Source organism: Martes martes (genome assembly GCF_963455335.1).
Source record: "Martes martes genome assembly, chromosome: 2".
NCBI lineage: Eukaryota > Metazoa > Chordata > Mammalia > Carnivora > Mustelidae > Martes > Martes martes.
In genome coordinates, this window is record NC_137889.1 from 87,807,906 (window position 1) to 87,824,868 (window position 16,963).

General features: G+C 40.8%; 1 protein-coding gene across 3 annotated transcripts in view; it reads left to right on the forward strand.

Annotated features, from left to right (window-relative positions):
- The window catches only part of ARHGAP24 (Rho GTPase activating protein 24), a 506,918-nt gene that overhangs the window by 433,227 nt on the left and 56,728 nt on the right, over positions 1-16,963 (forward strand). For 2 of the 3 annotated variants that reach the window (XM_080797451.1, XM_080797453.1), the window contains one exon: positions 828-950. In XM_080797451.1, coding sequence (XP_080653577.1) covers positions 828-950 — 123 coding nt within the window. Of the gene's footprint in view, positions 1-827; positions 951-8,459; positions 8,706-16,963 lie in introns of those variants that run through there. The other variant, XM_080797452.1, reaches the window with a different exon arrangement.

Consider the following 16,963-nt stretch of genomic DNA (forward strand, 5'->3'; position numbering starts at 1 on the left):
CGCTTTTGGTGTGAGGGTCATCTAGGGGTTGATTTGGCCTTTGTGGCTGGCCAGGCCTCTTCTCTCTGTTTGCCCCCTTGAAGATGTGTTCTTGGAGAAGAGGCTTTCCTTCCATGACGGAACAATGGAGGAGGACCTCTGGGTCAAACGTTGTTTTTTTTTTTTAATAAGATTTTATTTATTTGTTTATTTGACAGACAGAGATCACAAGTAGGCAGAGAGGCAGGCAGAAAGAGAGAGAGAGAGAGGGAAGCAGGTTCCCTGCTGAGCAGAGAGCCCAATGGGGGACTTGGTCCCAGGACCCTGAGATCGTGACCTGACCTGAAGGCAGAGGCTTAACCCACTGAGCCACCCAGGTGCCCTGGGTCAAAAATTTTACATGTGGTTCTTTTCCCTTTCCTAGAACTCCCCTGCTCACCCATGATGTCCTGGGGGCCTCACTGTGTGTGTATTAAGCAGTACTCAGACTGTTCAGCACTTGCTTCCAGTGAATATCTGGACCCTATGGATTATTTCTCCATCTTTCATTGTGCTTTTTTATTTGTCCTTATTCAGCAGTGCAATGTGAATAGATTGGATTATAAGTCAATGCAGACCTATGGGTTGTTGCTAGGACAAAAAGGCAGGCTTTGTTTGGGGAATGGCATTTGTTCTCCAGTTTTCCCCTGGAAACATAAGAGCCTTTCCTTTTTAAGCAGATTTTTTTCACTCTGAAACCATGGTAAATATTTCCAATTGATTGGGTAGGTACAGTGTACATTTCAAGGACTTTGCTGCTGGTGGGGAATCTTCAGCTGAGCACACACTCATGTGTTACTGTCTTACAGGAGGCGATCGAGATCGGATGACAGCAAACCATGAGAGCTACCTCCTTATGGCGAGCACCCAGAATGATATGGAAGACTGGGTTAAGTCCATCCGCCGAGTTATATGGGGACCTTTCGGGGGAGGTGAGTATATATAAAATTGTGGAAGAACAGAAAGGGAGACCAAACCTGTTTATCCTTGCCCTCCCTGTTGATGTTCCTATGAGCTCCTATTTTCAAATGGATAACTATTAAAATAAATAGTAAACTATTCCATGTTATTGGAAAAATATCTAAGTAACTCTCAGAAGTTTAATTTAAATCAAATATCATCGATAACCAACTTTCTTCTATGAATATCTTGAATTATAAGAAGGGATGATAATTTTTTTTTGTTTTAGATTTTTCCATTTCACTAATGATAAATAGTTATAGGAATTGTACTATAAATTTAGATTAGTTAAGATTATGCAGATATGGGGCAAAAAAATTTTTGACTAGTATCTTTAGAAGGGAACTTAGTCCTGAGATGATCAGTGATACTGAAGAAGAATGGCAAAGCTCTAGATGAGAATCTGATGATTATTAGAGTAAAAAAAAAATGCTTTGCCATCAGGCAAGTATTTGTGGATTTGATAAATTTTAAAAATCTTACTGAATACAGTTTTGAGAATACACCATGCAAAGAATAAACTAAATGGTACTATAAATAGAAATGAAAGGAGGAAGAAAGGGTAAAAGACATGATCTTTGTCTATTAAGGATTACAAAATAAATAGATATGACATAAACAGACAAATTACATAAATCAAAAATTCAGTAAGTGGAGCCAAAAATGGTAAGAACTCAAAAAAATTTGTCTGTAACCAACATACAGTTCCCAAAATGTAAAACCTAATAATTTTTTGTTCATGTAGTTAAAATAAATTATATTAAATCAAATTCATATTTAGCAAACTAATTATAATTCTAGTATTTATTTTTATATTTTTTTGTGTATGCTCAGTACCCTGAATTTAGAAGTGAATTTTTTTTCCCCTTAACATCTTAGATACCTTAGGCTAACTCACCACTTCATATTTTAGCATAATTTCACAGGTATACTATAAAAAGTTGGAAAGTTGGGTTCTACCAGGTGAATGATACAGGTCTGCAAATTGTTTTCCAGCAGTGCCTTCTGTTGGGGAAGGGGGTGGTTCCTCATCGGGATGACAGTTCATCCCAGTTTGCCTGGTAACCGGTCTGGTTTACAACTGTTGTCCCAGGATAATCACTGATAGTGCTGCTTTTCACTTTCATGGTGCCATCATTTTGTGACAACTTATATGGCCACCTTATTCATATGCTAAAATGGGTAGTAAGTGACTATGTAAAACACTTAAAAAGGCCTGTGGCCTTAAAAAGCCCCTCCCACCAACATTAGCAAAGGATTGCTCACAATTGTTCTTGAGACAGATTCCTGTGTTGGAGGTTTACTGATAGGCTCCAGAACCAGGGATCTGTGGGATGCCTGATGACGTGTCTTTTCAAAGTTCCAGTCATTTCTAAAGAGTCTCTTTCCCCCTATTATCAAATTTCTAGGGTTTCTGAGTTAGAAGGATCCTTAATATCTGCCAGAGGAGGGATTTCTGTTTGGGATTATTTCCATGAGGTGTGCCATTTTCTCCCTTTCCTCCTCTTCCACCTGTCCTTTTCTCAAGAAAAATGAATGTGATCCAATTAGCTATATTAGATCAGTCACCACAGAGGCCCTACCAGCTCAGGAGTCCCAGATGTTATCCCAGTGGGACTAGACAAGAACTATAGATAAATCTTCAAATTTACGAAGTTGGCAAGGAGCTCTGGTACTTAATAGGTTCTATGTACAGTGGTCCCCCTTCATCTGTGGTTTCTCTTTCCAAAGTTTTCAGTTACTCATCATCAACCACAGTCCAGAAGCAGATGATGCTCCTTCTGATCTATCCTCAGAAGGTCCATAGTAACCTAATGCTATGCCACAATGCCTCTGTCATTCACCTCACTTCATCTCATCACGTAGGCATTTCATGTTCTCACATCATCACTAGAAGAAGGGTGAGTACACTACAAGATATGTTAAGAGGGAGTGACCACATTCACGTAACTTCTATTGCAATGCATTATTATAAGTATTTTATTTTATTATTAGTCAGTATTGTTAATTTCTCACTGTGCTCAATTTATAGATCAAACTTTATCATCTGTATCAACTTTATATCTAGTAAAAAAACATAGGATATATAAGTTCAGTACTATCACCAGTTTCAGACATCTACTGGGGGTCTTGGAACATATTTTCTGTGGATAATGGGGGACTACTATACTTTATCCTATGAAATGAGCTTCAGGGAATTTGTAAATGCTTGATTCAAATTTACTTCTGAAGAGATATATTTTAGCATAGAACACTTACCATAGAAACAATGCTCCAATAAAAACTTGTCTGCCCTTTTTGTTTAATTGACGAGTATTAGGAGAATGCAAGGCAAGCTTTTAAAGTACTCATTCAATTTATAATAAATCCTTTGTGAGTCAACTGAACATTAGAATTTTTTTAAGTAAATACAGAGTATAGAACCAAACTGAATGTTGACATTTGTAGAGGATTGCAACTGTCACCCATAATCTAGGGTTTCAAATGTTTGTATTAATACACCCCCTCTCTGCTCAGTGATTACGTTTTAAAGAAATATTATAGATTTGAGTTTCAAAGAAATGTATATCACTAAAAACCCTTTTATTTCTCTTATATATTAGGAGTACACTTAATATTTCATTAAAAATATGTTTTCTGCTGATAAAGCATATTTTAAAACCACTGTTTTAGTTCAATCCCATGTTTTGTGTATTAGGTCATCAAGACCCAGAGAGAGTGACTAACTTGCCAAATGTCAGTTACACTGTGAGTAACAGAACTAGGAAGAAAACCCATGGCTTCCGGTTTGTGAACTCCTCTTGCTTTCTTTCACAATAGTGTGATCTATCACCTCTACTATGGGAATGAAAAACCCACAATTACAAGCCCATGCCTTACTAGTAGTATAGCCTTTAGTATATGCCCACAAAATTTTAAAAATTATGCTAATTTAAATATGGCTTTTCAAGTCCTTCAAAAATACTGGAATTGATACTATCAAGAAAATGAAAACACAACCACCAGGTTGGGAAGAGGTATGTCCAGGTCATATATCTAATAATGAACTTGTATCCAGAACTTACAGGGAACTCTTACAACTCAATTATAAAGAGAAATTAAAAATTTGACTCATTTAAAAAATGAGCAAAGAATCTGAATAAACATTTCTCTAAAACATGCAAATGGCCAAAAAGCACTTGGAAAAAATGCTCAGTCAGTGCTATTAGTAGTCTGGGAAATGCAAATCAAAGTCACAGTGAAATACCACTTTATGCCAGCTAGGGTGGCTTGAGTCAGAAAGTCCAATAATAACAAGTATTGATGAGAATGTGGAAAAATCAAAGTGCTTCTCATTGCTAATGGGAATGCAAAATGGTGCAGCTGCTTTGGAAAAGAGTCTGGCAGTTCCTCAATCAATTAAACACAGAGTTATTATAGACCAGCATTTGCACTCGTAGGTAGATATATACCCAAGAGAAATGAAAATGCATGTTCATACAGAAACTTGTACATGAATATTTATAGCAGCATACTAATATGCTAATAGCCAAAGTGGAAATGCCCAAATGTCCATCAAGGGACAAATGAGTCCATAGAATGTGGTATATCCACACCAGGGATTATTATGCAGCCATAAAAAAAGGAATATGGTATGGATACACACTACGATGTGAATAAACCTTGAAAACATGCTAAGTGGAAGAAGCCATTCACAAAAGGCAACATAGCATATGATTCTGTTCATATGGAAGTACAGACCAGGGAAATCTATAGGAACAGGAAGTAGAGTAGTGGCCACTTAGTGTTGGGATGGGAATGTTGGAGGGGTGAGTGATAGCCTAAGATACAGGATTTCTTTTTGGGATGATGAAAACATTCTAAAATTGACATGATGATGGTTGTATGTATCTGTGAATATGCTAAAAATCAACTTGTTCACTTGAAATGGGTGAATCCTATAATATGTGAATTATATCTCAAAAAAGCTGTTAAAAAATTCCTCAATTGCCATAATTGCCTCTCATAGGAAAATACATTTTCTCCTCCCTATCTTCGTTATGGAACCCAAGACTCTGTTAATCCTAAATAAAGACCTGTTAGATTCCATTCTCCCTCCCAATGCTTAAATATTGTTGTGGCCATAGATTAAATGGTATCTGCAAAGGCATTTGGAAGGTGACATATCACTCTGATATATAATTTCTGTATGCCTCCTTTGGATACATTTTAAATGGGTTTATTACAGAAAGGGCATTTCATTACCTGTACTGCCCTTTCACAGTCTGTGTTTTCAAAAAGTTAAAGTTTCTCATAAGACACCTCACCTTATTCTTGTTTAGGTTGCATATACATGTAAAATACTCCCCCTTTGTCATTACAGTAATATGACATTTGATGAAAAATAGGAGCTTGCCAAGGTGTTCAGTCTCTCAAAAATGAAAAACTGTTGTGTGAGAGTCTGGAATGTAGGGGTCTGGAATTATAGGCCTTTTCTTTTTAGTCAATAAAGCAAACTTACAACAGATAATCAGATAAGGAAATAGAACCAATGGAAATGGAAGTAGACATTCACTTAACAACCTTGCCTGGTGACAATATCCAGTATTGAATCTAGAAAATTCAGCTTTGTGTTATCTGCTTAAAACCACTATAAACAGTTGCTTTACCATTAATACTGCTGAGAGGCACATGGTTTCTGCTTAAAAGTCAAATCTGAAATTTAGGATGTCAAAGCATTTAAATAACTTTGGAAAAGCTTAAGGATTTTGTTTTGTTATTTTAGGGGTATTTTTACAATTTTTTAAAAAAAGATTTTTTTATTTATTTGAGAGGGAGAGAGAGAGCACAAACGTAGAAAGGGAATAGGGAGAGGAAAAGAGGGAATCTCCCCTAGGACTCCCCGCTGACTAGGGAGTCCTATGTGGGTCTCAATCCCAGGACCCTGAGGTCATATCCTGAGCTGAAATCTGAAATCAAGAGTTGGACACTTAACCAACTGAGCCACCCAGGTGCCCCTACCTACACTGTTTTTTTGTTTTGTCTTTTGGGGGGGGAGGGGTTGGTGTTTTTTGTTTGTTTGTTTGTTTGTTTTTTACAATTCTTTTCGATTGTTTTGAGGCAATGAGTAAGGAAGTGCCAAGCCCATCGTCTGGAAAGAGTGTGAATCCACTGAGAATTAATTAGATCTGAGTGTTTTGCCTAACTCTGACTACTGACAAAATCAGGTTCTCCCCGTCCTTATGTTTCCTCATAAAAGAATTGAGTCAGAGACAGCAATGCAGTAAAAATACTGAATGTGAATTATCCTCATGATGAATAATGGGCATGTGGTCAAGCAGGGGTTAATTAAGTGGTAACGCAGTCTTGCCTCTGACACAGACCACTATGTGATATATACCCAATGTATATATCATTGGGTTTTAGCCTCCAGATAAGGGGTATTAGCCCCCAGACTTTCAGTTTGCTTGTTTGTGAAATAAGAAAATCAGACAAAACCTTTTTAACTGAGATTCATTCTACCTCCAAAGTCCTGGGAATACATGCGTTCCCTCCATGCCAATGCTCAGGTCAGTGAGGTTTTCAGTTGGCTGAGGGGTCTCCCAGTCCAGCCTTGCTACTGTGTTGTTTGTCCTGAGTTATGCTTTGTGGTTCCTTATTTTCCTAGTAGTGTGCTGTGACGCTGAAGGCAAAAATAAGTTTGGGGGCACCTGGGTGGCTCAGTGGGTTAAGCCTCTGCCTTCGGCTCAGGTCATGATCTTAGGGTCCTGGGATCAAGCCCCACGTGGGGCTCTCTGCTCAGTGGGGAGCCTGCTTCCCCCACTCTATCTCTGCCTGCCTCTCTGCCTACTTGTGCTCTCTCTCTCTCTCTGTCCAATAAATAAATAAAATCTTTAAAAACAAACAAACAAGTTTGAACTCTACGGCAGAAGTCACTACTAATGATTCCTTCCATGACAATTACCTATATGGGTATGCTGGGCAGAGACATGATGTTTCTAAAGGGAGTGCCTTTGTAGTAGTCTTCCCAGTTTTGTAACGCGCCTGTCAAATGGCTTGGAAGGAACGCAGAGACCTTGGGGGTCAGTTGGGGTTAAAGCACTAGCTGTCTGAATCTGCTTATGGAACAGCCGGGTAGATGAATGATTAACTCAGTGAGTCAGTTGTTTAGTGAGTGGGATTGAGATTGCGGGTGGACATGGGGGCTGGGGTGGAGAGGGTGCCTGCAAAAGGAGAGGAGAAAGGAGAAAGGAGAGGAGAAAGTTGAAAACCGGGCTGGTTTTCAGACCATAACTGGAGACATATATGTATGTATAAATATGCATAAACGCACATCCATGAGTTGAGTTTGTTTTTATGGTGGTTGTACCTGCATGTTCGTTGTTACCAGATGGAGAATATTTTTCTCTTTCACAGACACACACGTATGTACAAGCCCACATACATGTGTTTTAGCAATATGCACATTGAAATCAGCACTCACAAATAGATGGAATCGCAAAATCCCTAAAAAAGTCTTGTATCGGAAGAGAATAAATGCAGGAAGGAGGGGGGGGTAAAAGCTTACCCCCTTGTTGTTGGTTTGGTGCCCTTTGCTTTCTAGAGCGGCTGAGGCAGCAAGCTCTAAAGGAGCTGCACAGACGGGGGCAGGAAAGTCAACACAAAGTCAGAGGAAGAAGAGAGGGGTTCACATGCCGTGTGGCATTCTCCCTCCTCCCCTCCTACTGTTGTGATTGCACCTGCTGCATGTGACCGGCGGGCACTGAAGGCAGCCGCAGCCACAGCCACGGCGCGCGGTGACGAGGCAGCTGCCGCTGTGCCAGCTCCCGCCCAGCCCTCATTGAGAAAAGGGGAGCCAGAGCCGGAGGAGGGGGAGGAGAAGCTCCCCGCAGAGCTGCCTTCTCCAGGGATCCGGATCCGAGGAGGCTCCTTGGAATGGGCACTCGGCTGTTCTGACGTGGAGATTCCCTCGGGAGCCGGGGAGTTTGAAGACAGAAGGGAAAAGGGAGAAGCCCGCAGAGAGCATCAAAGGCAGAGGGGTGCTATAAAAGGAACCGGGGAGTCCTTTGAAAAGAACCTATCATGCACTGAAAAGCTTTCTGGAGAAGGTGCCATTATTTGCCTCCCCTTTTGCTCAGATGAAAGGAGCCAGCAAGGACGGTCCTGAAGTATTCCTCAGGGGCCTTTTTGTCATTGTTCCTTTTCCCCCTTGCATAGGACTGTTCGCTGACCTTTCCAGAGGAATCTCAGTACCCCCAGTTCCAGCTGAGAAGACAGTTCTTAATAAAAAAACAACTCCCGCTGTTTGAATAGGGGATGCGGCTTGCTTGCTGCAGCTCTTTTTGCTGAGACATTTTGGAGTGTCTGCAGAAACTTAAAAGCCAAACAAAACACCAAAACCTTAAACCTCCTTGGATTAGGCAAGAGAAAAGGAAATTTTTTTGACCAAACAAGAAGTAAAAGAGAGGTGGTAACTTATCCCTAATCCAGGACCTGGATGATAAAAGCCTTCAAGTTATAGGAATCAGCACTTCCACCCTAACAAATAAACATGAGAAGGAGTGGCTGTGGGGTATCGCGCAGAGGCAGGTTTTAAAAGAAGCCTGAGACCGGTTCCAAACTTCGGGCCTGTATGATGCCTGAAGACCGAACTATTGGGGGACGCCCCTCAGGTGCCTTAGCATCAACTCCTTTCATTCCTAAAACTACATACAGAAGAATCAAACGGTGTTTTAGTTTTCGGAAAGGTAGGTAGATGATCTGTTAATGTCCATTTAAAAAATATACATATATTCGCTAATGCTTTAAGGTCAGTTGATGTTCAGATAAAATGGGAGTTTGAAAACCAAGAGATTAGAACTGTACAAGAGTGATTGATGTCTCTGCTTGCCTGTATTTATTTTTCAAGGTTCATATTGATCTGTTTATGACTGTGAATGGGCCGGGTAGGTGGGGCTTACAGAAGGGCACTCCTACAGGGATCTCCTTGACTGATGGAAAGCCAAGTGAGCTGCCCTGACCCTTCTGAGAGGTGGGGCCAAGTCGACCTTGGGCGGCTGCCAGACCCAAATCAAGCTGCCCTGTTGTCACTTCTTGAAATCAGCCCCTCTCAAAACCTTGTTCTCTGATCCCATCACATCGGTTTTGTTCTGGTGCGGGTGGTTGCCTCCCTCCCCTGCTGAGAAAATTTGAATAATTAGGTTATCTGTAGTGACCTTTTCCAGGAGCCCTTGGGACCATATTGACTAACACTGATTAGAAATAGGAGTCACCTTGACTTTCCAACTATATCAAAAGATGGCATTGGCAGAGGCCAAAGAGAGAAACTATGAGGAGCTAGGAGTAGGAAAATCTCACAATTTATAATCAATAAAAGAAGCTGTGCATTTGAGAATTGATTTCTGGTGGGGGGAGTTAAAGGGTACAGCATTAGTAAAATAAAATGCTTTTAGAAAACATTACCAAAATATTTTTAAATGTCTTTTTGCTTTAAAATGGGGATAATTAAATGGCATTGATTATTTAATTGGAACAAGGTAGTTATAATTTTAATGTCATGCATAGTAAGTTAATTAATCAAGAGCAGATATGACTAGCATCTAAGGCTCTTTCTCCCCTTTTTCTTTGCTCTGCCACCTATTAACCCTTTCTAGTTACCAACAAAAAAAGAGAAGAAAATAAAGAAAAAAAAAACACATATATAAAGCAACATATAGTAGGACCTTCTTAAAACTAAACCTTGTTCCTTCTGAGTTTTTACCTTATGTTATGTTCTGCCTATGATCATTATCCTATATTATTAGCAAGGAATTCAGGTGTTAATTTCTGTTCCTCTCTCATCCATAAAGGTAATTAAGTGAGAGATCCATGCCTCAGCTTTTATAGATTTCTAGAGATTACGTGCTTACTGTTATTTTGCATCATTGACAGAGAAATTAGTAACAATAGAAATTGGAAAAAAAAAAAAAAAGAAGCCAGGGAGTCCTTGCTTAGAGGACTTTTTTCCGGCCCTTCCAGCCTTCAGCAACTAAAGTGAGTTTATCCAAACGTGCAGAGAACGTCTACTTTTCCAGGCTGTTGCTGCTCATTTGTAACATGAGATGTTCTGGGGACATTTAATGTATCTTGGAAGCGCAGAGCAAGGTGTTTTTGACCTCTTCCACCCTCTCTCCGTTATACGCATTGTGCCCTTTTTCCTTTCTCGTTAAATACCAAAGAGGGAAGGCAGTGCCCTCGGAGAGAATCCCCCGGCACGGCACGCGGCTCCCACAGGACTGGGGAACAGCTTCCACCTATCGTCTCCTGTGGGTTATTTTTAAACTATTGTCCTGTCCTATGCAGTTTTAGCAATCTGAGGAATGTTCAGCATGCGGGTCAGGGATTAACAGATTTCTAATTTACAAAACTGTATCCTGGTTTCTGTCAGAACCATCAGGGAGAGGAGGAGCAGGAAGCTTGGAGCTGTTTTAAGTCTCCTTCCCCTTTCGCCGGAGTGGGCGGCACAGCAGGCTCGCTCGGTTCCCTGGCAGCTGGGACCACAGTTGTGCCGCGAGGCTCCGGGCGAGAAGCCGCTCCCCTGTGCAAAGGGCTAATCACTCCAGCGCAAAACGGCCTGACTCACTGGGCTGTTTACATCTTTCTTTAAGGTCCGGCGCTGAAAAGAATGGACTTTTCTTTCAATCCCGGGTCCCCAAATCATGCTGTCTTAAGAAGAGAGTGTTCTTTTGTGCTTTGTTTAATGTTCTGGGTACTCAAGGAGTTCAAGAAGTGGACCGGGTTTCTGCGTTCCTGCGTTAGCTCCTGCATTTCTCAATCAAGCCTGTTGGAGAGCATCAGCTTAAGTCATTGCAATGAAAGCAAAAGGGAGAGCGCATGATTCACGGAAAAGCACCGTGAAAAAGAGCGTTGACGCGTCCTCTTTTCCTGATCCGCATTTAAAACATCTTTTTTACTGTTGCCGAGGGTAGACCCACGGAAGAGAAGGCTTGCGGCTTTAGAAATGCCCTCAGAATGAAGTGTGGAGTTGAGTTAAAGTCTCCTGAGGCCTGGTGGTCGTGGAACCTGCAGGCTTGGGTAGGCCCTAACTGACTTCTCAGGGTTGTTTTTTCTTCCAGATCGTTTGGTCCTTTACTGTCCTTTTCATCTCTCCATTTCTTCGTTTGGATACTCACAGAGATCACTGAAAATGGTTTCCTGGTGATTTGAAAAATCTAGGAACCGAGAAACCTTAGGCAGGAAGCTGGGGATGGCAGGGCTTTGACTTGTGTTCTGGAGAGAGAATGAGTCCAGGCAGTGTATTTTGACCCTGTTGATTTTGAAACTATATATGTAATTCTTTTTACCTCTGTAAAACTAATATCTAATATGGGACGCATAACCAAACTTTTGATTACCTGCAGGCTCATACTACCTTGGTTCCTGAATGTTAGTGTTTATAGTCAGTATAGGCTCACTCACTGATTTAAGGTTGTTATGCTCACAGGACACACTGAGGTAAAATTTTCAACTGTAACTGTATATCGTTTTGGGGTTTTTGTTTTGTTTGGTTTTTTTTGTTTGTTTGTTTTCCTGAGGTGCTCTCCTCTTAGAGATAAGCCATCATTAATTCTCTAGAGCTTTTCTCTACATTCTAACCAGAAAGTAGCCACACACTTTTGCTTCTTCCTTTATAGACTCAATTTCAGTTTCTTTCACCTTAGTTCTCTATGCCTTTATTGCTTCATGCACACAACTTACTTTTTTTTGAGGATTTTATTTATTTGTCAGAGAGGGAGGGGGAGGACAAGCAGAGGGAGGAGGAGAGAAAGAAGCAGGCTTCCTGCTGAGCAGGGAGCCCGATGCGGGGCTCGATCTTAGAACCCTGGGATCATGACCTGAGCCAAAGGCAGACGTTTAACCGACTGAGCCACCAGGGGCCCTGCATACCACTTATTTTAACCTAGGAAGAAGCTCTTTAAGACAGCAGCCATCCTCTCTTGTTTCCACCCTAATGTTCTTCATAAATTCCCATGACACACAAGCCATTTGTAAAGCATCGACCATTTGGTATTCCTGAAAGAGTTTTCTCAAGCGTCCCACAGCTCAAATATTTTTATGAGTCCCTACTGCTCCCGAGAGGAAGTCCCAACAGTTTCATGTAATTAGCAAGTCTTTCTAACCAAGTCCATCCATTCCCTGGAGAATAAACCCCAGGTCTCCAGACTGCCCCACTCTTTCTTCTCTAAACACATGTCCTATGCCACCTGTTTGTTCTTTTTCCCTGTGCAATGACACCCTTTCTGCTCTGTTCATACTTTATGCTTCCTTCCAGGCATTGGTGACTCTCATTTTTCAGCAAGTCTTCTCTTTACCCAAGCTTTCTGTGTAGTCCTTGTATTTCTTTTATGTTGCTACCCAGCCATCTTATCTTCATAGCCATTTTAAAGTGCTTTATATGCATTTGTAGTAAAAGATAGATAGATAGGTAGATATTTACTTCTTCCCAGAGTGAAGAATGGCAATAGGTCTATTCAATCAAGGATTCAAGGTTTATTGCAAACTGATGAAATACAGTATTATAATGTATCTTTTCCTACTGATCCATAGGCGGTAATGAGTTAGAATAGGTTACCTTTGTCATGGTTGTGACATTGTTGAATAAAACTAACATTTTCTTTAAAGTTTATTGTATGTTGTGAGTGGTGTAATCATATTTGTCATTTGTGTATGTTCTAATTCATATTTGAAATAGATTTGTCCAGTAGAATGTTACTATTCAAATTAATTTAATTTTTTTGAAGAGGTTGTTTGTTTGTTTATTTATTTATTTATTTGACAGATGGAGATCACAGGAGGCAGAGAGGCAGGCGGGGGTTGGGGGGCGACCGGGGGTGGGGGGGAGCAGGCTCCTTGCTGAGCAGAGAGCCCCATGCGGGGCTCCATCCCAGGACACTGGGATCATGACCCAAGCTGGAGGCAGAGGCTTTAAGCCATTGCGCCACCCAGGCACCCCTCAAATTAACATAATTTTAAATGGTGCTATAAATGAGTAGCTCGTTAATTTATAATATCAGAATTTTATGGAGCACCTACCAAGTGGCTCTGGAGATGAGTAGGCAAACGAAACAGGTTGCCTTGAATCTGTGAGTTCACACACTCCTTGAGGATAAACAGACATAAGCAATTACTCTGTGGTAAGCACTACAACAAAGTGTGTAGGAAGACTGAGGAACCCATGAACAGAAACCGACCATGGGCTTATCTGGAAAGGCAGTGATTCATCTGAACTGTGTAAAATCAGATTTAATCATTTAGATAGAAATCAGATTTAGACATTTTCTCCCGTATTATCCTAAGAGTGCTCAGCATACCTGTGAAAAGAAAAATATGTCTGAATTGAACTAACATAACATAGTGGAAAAGGAAGACTTGAAGAGTTGTATAAACTTGTGTTTGTATCCCAGATCTGCCACTTTCTAAATGGGTGGCTCCAGATCACCTAGCATCTTTGTAGAAGGGAGACCTTCTTGCAGAATACTTGGAGTCTCAAATAAGAAAATACATGCAAATCGCATGGCTTGGTATCTAGACATAAATGATGTCTGCTGGTCTGAGATCCAGGCCGCTATGCTAGCATTATTACACCTCTTAGTTCTTCCAAGCCTTTCTTTTTCTCCCTCCTTCTCCACTCTGACTACAAAAAGAATCGAGACTCTTCCAGACATTCACTGGCTTTTTATAGATTTGGAGCTCCTGGGATTTAAAGATTTCTATCCATAGAAGATTTTTTGGTTGCTTAGAAAGTATTGGTGACAGACTTAAGTAAACTTTGGCTCTTTGTTTCTTAGTTCTGTACTAAATTGGATGTCTTTTATTTTGATTTGTCTATTTATATGGGTGAATGTTCATTTTTAATTAAAAATTATTATAATCCTGGTGATATCAAGATTGATTCTGCCAGCAGGATTGCAGTAAGCAGAAGGATAAGTAAAAGCAAGTTCTCTATATAGCTTAGTATGTGATCTATAGGAGGAAAAGGACAGGAACTCTGAGAAATCATGACAGCAGAGAATTTGAGTAAAAGTGGAAAAGTTGTTTAATTTCTGGCTTTTTATCAGCATACCACAGACTTTTTTGCTTTCAAGTTTTTGTAGAAATCAGTGTCACAGCCTGAAAATTATTGATGAGTGTCATTTTACATTGGAGTTATTCACTTATTTCCACAACTGAGGAAGTGAGAAGTATTTTGTTTTAATGCACACATTAATCCCACAAATGTTTATGGAGCACACAATCCTTACCCACTCTGGCAGTAAGTTCCAGGGACATAAGCAAGAGAGTTTGTCCATCTGTCTTGGTGCATTCAGGCTGCTGGAACGAAATGCCATCCACTGTGTAGTTTATACACAACAGAAATTTATTTCTTACAGTTCTGGGGGCTGGAAGTCTGAGATCAGGCCGGTATGGCTAGGTTCTGGTGAAAGCTCTTTTCTGGGTTGCAGACTATCAATTTCCTGTATTCTCAGGTGACAGAGTGGGAAGATGCTAGAGAGGTCTCTGGAGCCCTTTTCCAAGGCACTCATCCCATTCATGAGGGCTCCACCCTCGAGGTATCACCTCCTGAAGGCGCCACCCTAATACCATCATCTCAGGCAGTAGGTTTTCAACCCAGGAATTTGGAGGGGACACAGACCCTCAGACCATAGAACTGTGGTAGAATGGGGTCTGAGCCATGGAGACCTTCCAATCTGGCACCTGGCCAGTTCAGTCCTTGTGTCTGTGGCAACTTGGGAAATTTTCCTTCCCCTCTCTGACATTTAATGGTTAGACACATGGTCTACAGCTGTGATCCAGCATTATTTATAATGTGAAGTAATTATTTTACTGTAGTGATTCTAAAAGTACAATCCTCTTTTGAATGGTGAGAGAGCAGTCCAGTATAGAAGTCATCTAAATAAATAATTACAAAGCAATGCTAAGAAGCCAAAGCAGAAACGTAGCAAGCTTTGGGTCTGGAGTGATGAGGAAATGTTAGTCAAGACTTCACAGAGGGGATGATATGAGTTGAATCTTGCAGAGTAAGTTTCCCTAGGCTGATTCATGATGGCAAAACCTACCTTCTAGAAGAAAGCCTGAAGATATGCTAGGACGTATTACGCTTATGGGACAACTAATAGTCCAGTATAGATGGAGAGCATGTTGTTTGTGAGCAAATAGTAGAAACAAGCGTGGATATGGCGCAGGGCCTGGCACACAGTGGGCACAATCTAAACATTTCTTGACTGAATGGTTGATAAGGAGGCAGAGGTCAGATTGTGGAGATTTTGTATTGCATGAAAAAGAGTTTGGTTGGCCAGTGGGCCCCGCTGGAAGAAATAAAGCGAAGGAATGTCATGATCCAATTTAAACATTATGAAGATCACTATGGCAGCACTTGCCTGAGGTAGATACTCTGCTCTTCAAAAAATCACTTAAGAAATGTTGAGGATCTAGCCTAACGTAGTGACAGTGAGTTTGGAAGGGACCCAGGTGATGACTAAGTGAGGCTCATGAAGGAAGGAGGGATTTGGGTTGACTCTCAGATAGCACTTCAGATGTTCAGGAGGATAACTGGAACTGATAACCAAAACCAGGGTTGCAGGAAGTAGGACAGGTTTTAAAGAAAGGGGGACTTTGGGGCACCTCGGTGGCTCAGTGGCTTAAGCCTCTGCCTTCGGCTCAGGTCATGATCTCCGGGTCCTGGGATCGAGCCCTGCATTGGGCTCTCTACTCAGCAGGGAGCCGGCTTCTCCCTCTCACTCTCTGCCTGCCTCTCTGCCTACCTGTGATCTTTCTTTGTCAAATAAATAAATAAAATCTTTAAAAAAAAAAAAAAGATGACTTCATTTTAGAAATTCTGAGTTTGGGAATGTTTTGAGACATCCATGTTGAGGGGTCTAATGGGCACTTAGAAATCCAATGCCAAGGATCATAAGAGTGGCCCAAATTGAGATACAGGTCTGGGAATTACTGACAGACAGTGAGATTAAATGTAGTCAAGCAAAGAAATTGTGTCAAGTAGCATAAAAATAGGGCTGAGGACAGAACCCAGAGGACCAAAAAATTTATGAGAAGAATGTAGTAAGTAGTACAGTCAAGAAGGAGATTGATAAGAGTATTCTGGAAGGCAGGAACTATGTAACACATGAGAAGTGTCAAGAAGAAGCATGACATTGACAATTTCAGGGCATGAGGTATGACATAATACAAAAAGTAAATTTGACTTTCAGTGATTTGGCAACTAGGAAGTTGCCAATGACTATAGAAAAAGTTCTTTTAGTAGAATGACAGTGTCAGAGTCCAAATTGCAATGGTTGGCAAAAGGCCAGAAAGTGATGAAATGGAGCCAGAGTTACACTTAACTGGGAACCAAAGAGCAAAAAGAATAAATAATTGCAAGGCAGAGAAAATCCAGGAAGGTTTGGCTTTGTGTTTGTTTATTCATATTTAAGATCGGTGGAATATGAATACATTTATCTGATCACACTCAGTTAACTTCACAGGCTGCCTCTAGCTATTGAGGGTATAAATCACACATAAAGCAGGAACCTCACAAATCCTGAAGGAGATTTAGATCTCTTTCTCTCTCTCCAGTTGGAACAGCCTCCCACAGGTATAATAAAATCACCTGTGTAATTTACCTTCTCAGCCCTGTGAAAAGTCACCTCCTTGGTGATGCTTTATGACACCATCAATGTATTTCCAAGGGAAGCACACATGATGTACTTTGGTCACCTAGAAATTCCAGGGATGGCTTTGTCAGGTAGTGGTGTGAAACCTCCCTGGGAATTTAAGTGGACATAGCTAGAACCATTTGCATGACTCACATCACAGAGTATATTCTTGTTAATAATCTACTAGTCAATGTGTCCTTTTCCTCATGCTGCTAGTTGGGGATAGGCTCAAGACCTTCGTGTTTTTTTGTTAATCTTAAAATTTGAAGTTTCACTGCTTCCTCAATGAAAATCCCAAAGAAAACAGCTTTAAA